Source organism: Leopardus geoffroyi, chromosome D4 (assembly GCF_018350155.1).
Source record: "Leopardus geoffroyi isolate Oge1 chromosome D4, O.geoffroyi_Oge1_pat1.0, whole genome shotgun sequence".
Lineage (NCBI taxonomy): Eukaryota > Metazoa > Chordata > Mammalia > Carnivora > Felidae > Leopardus > Leopardus geoffroyi.
This window is the reverse complement of record NC_059342.1, coordinates 49,293,149-49,304,552: the sequence shown is the minus strand read 5'-3', so window position 1 is coordinate 49,304,552 and position 11,404 is coordinate 49,293,149. Positions and strand designations below refer to the sequence as shown.

Sequence of the window (11,404 nt, the reverse complement as noted above, 5' to 3'; positions counted from 1 at the left end):
ATGATAGATGAGAGTAATCTGAATTAATCTGATGTCAGAGGAGATGCTGAGAAAAATCAAGATATATTTTAGAGAAGGAAAGAAACAACTTGAGGTGGATCTGGTACCAGAGGTGGGAATGATAAGGAAGAAAGAAGAATCAAAGACCAACAGATAGGCTTAAACAAGCAGATAGGTTGTAGTACTATTCGCTGAGATGGGGAGTCTGGAAGAAAAACAGGCTAGGTGAGAGAGTAGCATATTAAGAGTTTCACGCTGAAAATGTTTGAAATACCTCTGACATAGTCACAAGATATGTCAGGTGAGAATTTGACATATGCAGCTGGAATTCAGTACAATTTTGGATTGAGATATAAATTTGGAAATCACTTGCATAGGAAAAAAATAAGGTCATTGGACTGAGATATTTAGTGAAAACATAGAGAAGAATAAAGGACATAGGAATCCAGCATAATTTGAGTTTGTGATTTTAGGGTTATAACTGTAATGGCAACACATGTTCAAGCTCCTATAGTGTGCTAACTTTACATATTTTAACTATTTTATTTAAGTAAATACTGGCTTTTTATTTTATTTTATTTATTTTATTTAAATACTGGCTTATTGTAACATTTCAATAAATACTACTTGATCAAATGAATGTTCAGCCTTCAGTAGGACAGATATGTTTTCTTTTCGAAATTGGGTAGAACATGTATTCATCTCAGCTGAAGTGCCCAAACTAAACACATGGAGTAGAGATGCCTCTTTGTCTAAAAGAGGCTGGACCATATCCAGAACATTCATCAAGAATTGAGACTGGGAAACTGGTTCATTGTCCTGTATATAAAAGGATGGCATCATCTGAGAGGAGACCAAGGAGTATGACCTTCTTTGAAGAGTCTAACAAACAGTGGTTTTCCAAGTTCCTCCCTCCCTACATATTCTAAGTACCTCAAAAGAACCACAGGTAAATAGTGTGAGTAGTCCACAGAATGGAAACTGACATTTGGCCAGAAGCAGAATATACTCTGAACTGCAGAAACTCATATTCTTAGGTTTCCACAATGTGGGATGTGATGAAAGTGGCCTTGAGACTCTTGGCGTTTGTGGGACACTGTCCTTGGATATATCTGAAGATTGAAGGTTAGCTGAGGATGACTTTGATGACAAAGAAAAATGGCAGGGCTGTCGCGGGAGGGATTGCCACTTCCGGGGAAGCAAGGAATACAACTGGCTTTAGCCTTCTTAGAGGACTTCTCCAGAAGGAGTATCTGTGGAACTAAGGCAACCCTACAGAAAGTGGCCGTGCAGGAATCACTAGAGGTAAAGTGAAGAAAGGGGAATGATTTGTGTCAGAGGATCAACGTGGGGTGGTCAAAGAGCCTGTAAAGGTGCCATGTGAGAGAAAAGGCTTGCATGCTGTCAGAAGACCCAGTGCCAGAAAATGGCAGCATCAGCCACCTGTGATTTTTCTTCCTTTTCCTCTAATCCCACTTTTATCTTGTCCCCATTCCTACCCTGAAGGAGCTAGAAATAGCAACTAGAGGAGGGTGAGATGGTGAAGCATGGAAGAAAGTAAACATGGATTTCACCCTCCTTTCCCATTGCAGACTGGTTAATCCAGATGGGGGCACAGGTAGTGGTACTCCTATTGGGAGATGAGAAGCTGTGAACTGGATGAGCATTGGAAGCTTTAAGTTATATTACAATGGACTTTTAATATCTGAAAATGAGGACTGTTCATTAATGCTTGGAAATCATTGCAAATTAATGGATCTTCTTGAGATATTATCCAAGGGAAGGAAAGGGAAGGAAAAGATGACAGAATGGGTTTGACAGGCAGTGGTAGGAGAAAAAGTAAAGAATTTGTCTTTTGCACCCTTTCTGAATAGCTTGTGAAAAACTTAGTTCCAATTAGAAATTATTCCCAAACTCCTGTCACTAACTTCAATGATGTGTACATGATTGGGGAACTTGGACTGAGACAGAATCACTATCTTAAGTCACATATGCTCAAGAATAAGATGGCCCTGTGTATACAAGGTTGATGAGAAAACTCGTTTCATTGGCATGAAATGGAACATCCAGAAAATGCAGTAAATGTGCAGAGAGGTGTCTTGCATTGTCTTTTACATTACCATTTTATGCACGGCTTTCTGAAGGTTGAGACCACTAATGAGAATAAGAAGTAGGATATTCTAATTGTTCCAGTAGAACTTTCTGTGACAGTGAGAATGTTCTATATCTGCTCCATCCATCATGCTAGCCACTAAGCTACATGTGACCACTGAAAAACTGAAATATAACTTGTATAACTGGGGAATGGTTTTTAAATTTTATTTAATTCACTTAAACTTGAATAGCTACCTGTGGCTCCTGGACAGCACAGGCCCTCACTCTTTAAGGAATAGTGATAAGCTACAAACAAATAGCATAAAACAACACTAATTTAGAACCAACAAAGACATTTCCCAGCCATTCTCCATCTTATTAAGTCTGTTTTGGACTATTGGTTTGGCCAAGTATCCCATGTAGATAGCTTTTGCCCTCAGCTACATCACTTTCTGCTAATCTATAATGCTTTCGCTCTCTTTCATTAATCTGGCTTGTGCTTTTATAATATTTGAGGGAAGGAGGGTATTTTCCCCACTGCAGAAAGTATCCTAATTAAGACAGATAAGTCATGCAGCTTTTGTTTATGTCACAATTTTCCCTGTAGCTAGAATTAAATGATGCTGTCAAAGGGCAATGCTAGTGTTTGATGGCTTTTAATATTTTTGTCCATATCAAAAGACTAAATAAATGCAATCGATATCCCCAATTCCTAACTCTGTAGTAATTATTCCAATAAAGGGATATTCATGCTACCAAGCATCAATATATGTTCTTCATTGCCCTAATAAATCTGCTCCTAGAAAATAAACTATGTTCAGCTCAGGCTTTAGAGAGAATATTAGCAAACGCCAAGCTCAAAATGTTATTAACCAAACTCTTCAGCACACTGGGGCTTACAAAATATGGATTTTTAAAACCCAAACACTTAATGAGAACTATCAAGAGAGAAGAATCATATCTGCAAAGGGGCTGCATATTATATTTAGGGTGGCTCCTTAGGCAAATAACTCAGATGAGGGTTTTTAAATAGCCCTGGCTATCCAGAAGAATTCATTCTATAAATGGCTAGCTCATAAAATAAAGCAACTACAAAATAATAATATCAACAGTTATGAGTACTCCTTGCTGGCTCACTCTATTTTAAGATGTTCAGAGATCCTCACAAGAACTCCATGAGCTAGATACTATTTTATTCCCCTTGTGTAAATGAGGAAGCGATGGTGTCAGGAGACTGAGGCCAATATCTGGGGTGGGAGCGTTGTCATATTGATCAAATCCGGGCATGTGTGTCTTACTCCAAACCCCATACCTCTCATTTATTACATATTTAAAAACGTACAAAGACCCACTATATATTAAGACAAGTCATTAACGAGGCAGTACCAACCTACTTATTTCAGTCTGAGTAATTCCAGCATGCTACAAACCTTTCTTGGTGAGTTTCTGTTAGCTCAGTCTGCTAGATGTATAGGTTACCTTTCCTATTAAGTGGTTAGCAGTTTACTTGGTAAAATCTTCCTTTAAGATTACATAAGAAAATAAGGCATAAATCCTTTCAACATCCTAGTTGTTCCAGAAATATTTCTATCACTCACTTGCTTACACACACTCTCTCTTCCTCTTGCTCTATGTATCTGTCTCTCTCTATAGATAGATAGATACACATATTTAGGAACTTACATCCTATTTGCAGATCCACTGGCACAAGAAATGTTAACACAAGGAAGGACCTCTGCATTAAATCGCTGGAACAGGCATTACTTTATCAATGTCTGAAAGAGGGGAGGGGCGCCTGGGTGGCTCAGTCTGTTAGGTTAGGCGTCCATCTTCGGTTCAGGTCATGATCTCCACGTCTGTGAGTTCGAGCCCCCACATCAGGTTCTGGGCTGACAACTCATAGCCTGGAGCCTGCTTTGGATTCTGTGTCTGCCTCTCTCCCTGCCCCCCACCCCCCTCATGCTCTCTGTCTCTAAAAAATGAATAAACCTTAAAAAAAATTAAAAGATGGGGAAATACTTTGAATTCAGGGGATCTAAGACCAGTAAAACAGTAGGAGTATTAACCCATATAATGTATAAATGGTAGAGTATAAAGTCTGCCTTGATAGATTTGGCTGTGTGCTTATATGGCAGAGAGAGAGAGAGAGAGAGCACGTACAAGTTTTCTAAGTTTTCTGATGTCTTTTCTTCTATGGGCACTCATCCCATCAGGAGAGGCTCACCTTCATAACTTCCTCTAAACCTAATTACCTCCTAAGGGCACCTGGGTGGCTCAGTTGGTTAAATCCAACTCCGTCTTAGGTCATGATCTCACAATTCATGAGTTCAAGCCCTGTGTCGGGCTCTGTGCTGACAGCTCGAGCCTAGACCCTGCTTCAGATTCTGTGTCTCCCTCTCTCTCTGTCCCTACCCTGCTCCCTCTCTCTATCAAAAATAAACAAACATTAAAAAAATAAATTTAAGCCTGATTACCTCCTAAATGTGCATTTCAGACACTGTCACATTAGTAGTTAGTGCTTCACCATATGAATTTTGGGGAGAACACAATTCGGTCCACAGAAGGTACATTACAACCAAACTCCAGGGCAAAAATGACTCTGGGTAGGGAATAGAGCAGCAGAGGAGTAATAGAGGGTAAGTACAGAAACATCCAGGGCATCCAGATTAGCCATAACTGCCAGACTAAGGAGTTCAACATTGTTATGTAATTGAACTTGATGAAGTTGTTAACCAAAATTCATTTGGAGTGGTATTATCAAATGTTTTAAGCAGAGTGGAAGCAGGGAGATACTGGATATAACACTCTTGTCCCTACGCGAATGTGCCATAAAGCACCTTAAGGTATGACTCATTTTATAAGAAATGTGATTGGAAATTGAGAAACGAGTGACAAATGAGTACAGCTTGACGCTAAAACATCTTTAGAAATCAACTAGGGATGCAAGAAATAAACTGTATATATCACAGGGCCTCTTTCTCAAGCACACACCTAGAAATATAGAACAGTTACCATGTATGGAAAGAAGAAATTTTTTGGAGGAAGGGAGAAAGGGGGCAGTAAACTTAACAGCTGTCAATCAGAGCTGGTTTTGAGAAATCCTAAAATAGACACATGACTTGTAAGGCAAAAAGCAGTGCCACTCTGACTTGCTGACCTAGCTTTTCTCAACCACAGTATTTACAAAAATACTGATTTAAATCCTTGTGTTAAGAAGCACAGTGATCATAACCTCATCTGTTGATCTTTTTCCTTACCTAAGACAGGAGGCACAATACTTTTTAAAATTAAATTCAAGTTCAGTAATTATAGAGTAGGCAGTGAAACTAGAAGAGGAAACAAAAAAGCTAAATACAAAATCCTCTTAATATGAAAAAGAAGTAAAGAGAAAAAGTAGTTTCAGGGAAGTGGCAGAATCAAGAACTCTAAAAGACTTATTTGCATTTTTCTGCTCTTTTACTCTAAATTTCATAACTTTAAAGGAATAATCTTCAGCCTTAGAGTTTGTAAACACAACATGCAAATGGTCTATTGGAGTTTACATTTTATTAATTTTTTTTTTTTTTTTCTGAATGGAAAGCAGTCATTGTTTTAATTCTGGTCAGCGTCCATATTTGGGCCCTTCCAGCCCTGCTGGAAGTACCATGGTGAGTATATTTTATTTATTTTTTTATTTAAAAAATTTTTTTAATGTTTATTTATTTTTGAGAGGCAGATAGAGACAGAGTATGAGCAGGGAAGGGCAGAGAGAGAGAGAGAGGGAGACACAGAACCTGAAGCAGACTCCAGGCTCTGATCTGTCAGCACAGAGCCCGAAGCGGGGCTCGAACTCGGAACCACTGGATTATGACCTGAGCCGAAGTTGGACGCTTAACCAACTGAGCCACTAGGTGCCCCTATTTTTATTTTTTTATTAAAAGAATTTTTTTTTAATGTTTATCTTATAATTTTTGAGAGAGAAAGAGACAAAGTGTGAACAGAGGGTGGGCAGAGAGAGGGAGACAGAATCGGAAGCAGGCTCCAGGCTCTGAGCTGTCAGCACAGGGCCCAACACAGGGGTCAAACTCATGAGCCATGATATCATGACCTAAGCCCAAGTCAGACGTTTAACTGACCTAGCCACCCCGGCACCCCATTATTTTTTAATTTATAAAACTATCAAATTTATTAAAGGAGAAATCTTACCTGGTTTTTTTGAGTAAAAGTAGCTTAAAGGACAGTGCATATAAAGTGAGAAAAGAGCAATCTATATCCTTTGACACTTTTTTCTGATTTGGTAAGCAAGTAATTTTACTGGTTAGAAACGCCCATTCTTATAGCACAGGTGTCTCTCATATATTTTTTTTCTAATTAAGAGCTTACATATTTTTCTGTATTCTCTTAGGAACTACTAAAACCCTGAATTTTTTCTAAATTTTATCATTTCCATAATTTTTTTCTCTAAGATTTTTTCCATTTTATTTTCATATATGCCTCATATTATTCTTGCAAAAATATTTTCACATGCAGACTACTAACAAAAAATAACAGGTAGAAGCATTTTATTAAGTTTGTGCTGCTGTATTTAAAAATAATGTAATGTTCATTGCTATGTACCAGTAACTTCCATGACTGTTATTGATAGCTTTTGGTTGGATCATCCCCTATATATTTTTTTTCCTTTTTTGTTCTGTTCTGTCCTTTCCTCTCTTCCTTCTTTTCTTTTAGTAAGATAAATACAGTTATATATACCACATGTCTGACTTAGAGGACTAGTATTAATGGATTCTGTCAGGACAATACATGTATAATCAGATTAGTCATCGTTTAAATATATTGAACAGGTTGACAATTTTACTAGATCTTCTGCTTAATCAGTTTTACCTACTTTTCATAATATTTTACGTTTACTTCATTAATTTTACAAAGCTAAAGATAGTACTTTGGGGTTGAGTCAGGGGTAGGGAGGCGGTCATGGAGGCCTTCTAACACAAGGATCAGGGTTCTTTAGGAAACCGGGTATGGTTCATTACAATGGTCAATTACAAAAACTTGATTAACTATTTTCCCCTGTTATTTATTTTTATTTGTGCGGTTCAGTGAAAACCCCAGCTCTGTAAATGTGTCATGTATGCTCTTTTTGTTAATCTACATGTTCCAATGGTTTGAAGACTTCAGTGCATCTAAGACTTACCTGAGATCTTGTTGAAAATATTCTTGCTACCACCTCTCTCTGCCATGAGATTCTGGCATCAGCGTCTTTTCCGGAATTTACTTTGCAATGATTCAGTTATTTTACAACTTGAGTCCCTTAAAACTAAGGAATGTAATTCAGTAAGTTGTATCCACCTGTCACCAGGTATTTTGGAACTTACTTCGTATTCAGTTTCTTGAAAGAATAGAAAGCACATTTGGAGTTTCCTAGGTTTTGTGGCCCAGCCTGAACAAAACAACTAATTATAACCTAGTTTCTATAGAGTTGCAAACGATTTGCAGTGTGGAGTACTGGCTGTTCACAAATTGGGACTAGCCTATATTGTTTTGAGAGATGCCTGTTCCCACTTGAGGTCCTCATGACAGGCGCTCACTCAATTCCGTTGAATGCTTATTGACCTTAGAGGAGGGTTAAAACGCTGTGTTCTAAATGTAGTTACATCTTTTCAACTTGCCCATGTCTGTTTCAGACTCACCATTTCATTATTATTATTTGCTTTGAGACTGTCGTGCAAGAGGAAGGTAACCACTGGTGGTTGCGTTGGATTGCAGGGCGAGGCCGGCTGGTTCCTGCAGTGCCCAGGCCTGCACGGAAGCGCCCAGCAGAACCCAGCTGAGGCTACACGCTTTTCCCCCCCGCTCTGCCAGAGGGCTGAGCAGCAAAGCGCTCCCCGGGGGCATTGTGTGTGAGCCGGCCGCGGATCGCAGGCCCAGGGGGCAGCTCCACCGCAGGAGACAAGACACGCCTCAGGCCGGGCAAATTCCCGGCCCCCTCTGGCCCCAAGCCAGCAGCCGCCGCCCGCCACCTCCTCTCCAACTCCGCTGTGGCCCCGGCCGCCCCGCCGGGCCCCGAACTCGCCCGCGCCGCGGCGCCGGCCCCTCGGCCCCCGGCGCAGGCGGCGCGGCTGGGACAGGACCGATGTGGCGCATGCGTGGTGGCGCCACCAGGCGCGGGAGCTGCGGCGGCGGGGACGGCGGCGGGGACAGCCGCGGGCAGGGCCGCCCGGGCCGGGCTCGTGGGGGTAGCGGCATCGGAGGCGGCGTGGGCTGGCGAGGCCGTGCGGGCGGCGCCCGACAGCAGCTGGAGGAGCGGTTCGCAGACCTGGCGGCGAGCCACCTGGAGGCCATCCGCGCGCGGGACGAGCGGGACCGGCAGAACGCGCGGCTGCGCGAGGAGAACGCCCGGCTGCGGCTTGAAAACAGGCGGCTGAAGCGCGAGAACCGCAGCCTCTTCCGTCAGGCCTTACGGCTTCCCGGCGAGGGCGGCGACGGGGCGGCCGCGGAGGCGGCCGGGGCCACCCCGGGCCCCGAGGAGGCCGGCACGAACCGGAGGGCGAGAGGCGGCGGCCTCGAGGACGAGCCTGGCAGCCCCAGGGCCCTGAGAGCCCGGCTCGAGAAGCTGGAGGCCATGTACCGCCGGGCCCTGCTGCAGCTGCACCTCGAGCAGCGGGGGCCGCGCCCGCGTGGCGACAAGGACGAGCCGCCTTTGCGCGAACTGGAGTCGGGCCTGCGAGCCCCGCACCCGGATCCCCCAGAGCCCTGGCTGTAGCCGGAGGCCGCGGCCGGCGAGAGGCGGAGCCTCGCGCGGCCCCTCCTTCTTCGCCCGCGGCTCACCCGCCTAGCAACGCCCGGGGCCCTGCGCCGCAGGAATGGACCGCTGCGCCCGCTGCCTGCCGCCTGCCGCCCCACGCTGCCCAGTTGGACTTGGCGTCCATCCGCCAAGGTTGAGAGGGTGCGTGGCCCCCTGGAGCCTCCCCAACCCTGCAGAGCACCTGCTTCCTGCGTCTGGTGGTTTCCATGGGTTGAGGCCTAGAAACGGAGGGGCGGGTTTTACAACAAGAAACGGGTGCCAGTCAACACTTCCCAATGCCTGAACTTTTCAAGGGCTGTGAGGACCTCTTCTGTTTTGGGTTTTTCTCTTTCTTGTTCCTTTTTTTTTTTTTTTTTTTTTTTTTTTTTTTTTTTTGGTTCTTTGAGGAATGAATAATGCGTTTAGAGTTGGTTGAATTTATTGTTCATATTTAAGTCCCCTAAAACCTCCAGCCATTATCATTTATGTGGCCAACACTTGCTTTCATAAGTCGGTATTACTTGGATATCCTATAAAGTACCACCTTTTTATTTAAAAAGTGATATTTATTACTTAGGAACTCTATGTCTGCCCCTGCTCTAGTCCTTAAACATCTATTATATACCGATATGGTTACCCCCAGGGAATTTTTAAAGTATATGCCTATAAGTGATCCTTTAAATTGGTAAATAAGTCTGGTGCATTAAAATTACCGAGAAACATCCCACAACTATTATTTGAAGTGTTAGATTTTTACACATGTTTAAGAAACATACATGATCTGTATAAATTTTACATTTTACTGACTAGTTATTTGTTGTAAGCTATCGTTTTCGCTTTATGTAAGTGATCGTTTCAAATAAAGATTAGATAATCTAATTTTTATTACATTTTAGGCATTAGAGCATAGTCGGTGAACAGCGACTTTGCCTTCTTCATTTAATAATTTTAAGAAGTTGTAAGTTATTTGTGTATCAGAAGGCTCCAAAGCGATTTAGTCTCAATTGTGGTTTCATTAGCAAAAAAAAAAAAAAAAAACAAAACAAAACAAAAAGGCTGATTTTAACAACGAAAGTTCTAATTTCACTTTTTTGCATTTTATTGGGTAGGCACTTGCTGACTAAGTAGTAAAGAGGGTACCATTGTACCACAGAAAAATCATAGGTATAATACAGTGTTTAAGTGATGGAAAACATCAGTTGAAGAAAAAAAAATGGGAAGTTTTTGTTAGAGCTAGAGATTAAGTCATAAGGTAGAGTTGTTTTATTTGTGAGATATCCTAAAAGTTTCAAATATATTACATATGTTGCCAAAAAAGGTACCAAGAGAAGTAGTTTTTTGATTTTTCTATTCCTGGGTTTTGAAGACTTTTTGTGCAGTTTGGTTAAAGGTAGTTGATATTTAGTTGTGAATATTAAAATCTTCCCGTAGAGCCGAAAAATATGAGAAGAATCTTGCTGAGAATAGGTAGGTACATGAAAAGTATCTCTTGTCACTTTTACTTTATTTTCTAATAGTGAAAGAAAGAAAATGGTTTTAGGAGTCAGGAGGTATTGAAGAATAGGAAAAAAGCCTATTACCCCTATTGCTACTTAACTGTGACTTTGGGTTTAGATTAGTTAATCTCTCTAAGCCTTAGTTTTCTCATCATTAAAACGAACATAACATCTACCTCAAAATATAAAACATTTATTGAGATGTTATATGTAAAATGCCTGCTTCAAAATAAGTGGTCTATCAATGAGAATTATAATCTAAAATGTGAAAGTTGTAAATGTGTATTGTACTGACACTTTGCCTTCTGTATTTTGCTCCTATATGATTTTATATTAGCAGAGAAATATATTCTTTCACTGAGTTGACAGTTTTCACTCCTTGTAAATAAATAGAGGAGATAAAGCCCTACATACTAAGGGAATAATGCATCAAAACTATTTTCCACTTGTAGCAAAATTAGGAATATTCAACAACCAAGCAAAATGTTTAGCTTACTTACATAGTTTTTAAGCACCTTTTGTCTTAAAATCATGTACGATGTAAGTGTGGTGAAAAAAAAATGTGTAAAATAATGAGGCACATGTACACAAAAGTGAGGACAACTTTGAGCATAATTCCTGAAAACATTCTGAAACCAAAATGCCCCAGAAGATGGGTTAAGGCTAATACATATTTCAACTTTGTTGAAATTCTCTGCTGATAAGTAATAAAGCATCATGTAACAGTATAAAAGATGTTTTGTAATATCAAAATATGTGCCTACTCAAGAAATGGGTAAAGTTGATTTTAGAAAAGTTTGATCTAGGATCTATTTCAATCTAAAATAAACTAAAACTTCAGATTATCATACCTTGACGTTTTATTTTCATAATTTGCTGTGCAATGAAGAGGGCTTATAATTTATAGAAATGAGCAACAAAAATATGTCACATTAGCAAACAAATTTAGTAAGAAGGATAGGCGTTTTTTTTAAATAATTTTTTAAGTTTATTTATTTACTTAGAGTATACGAGCAGGGGAGGGACAGAGAGGGACAGAGAGGATCCCAAG

General features: G+C 40.9%; 1 protein-coding gene across 1 annotated transcript; it reads left to right on the top strand.

The window, feature by feature from the left end:
* Positions 1–7,747: 7,747 nt before the first annotated feature.
* On the top strand, positions 7,748–11,201 carry TUSC1 (tumor suppressor candidate 1). The gene has a single exon (XM_045468329.1). The coding sequence runs from the start codon at positions 8,207–8,209 to the stop codon at positions 8,834–8,836; it is 630 nt and encodes a 209-aa protein (XP_045324285.1). The 5' UTR covers positions 7,748–8,206; the 3' UTR covers positions 8,837–11,201.
* The last annotated feature ends 203 nt before the right edge of the window (positions 11,202–11,404 follow it).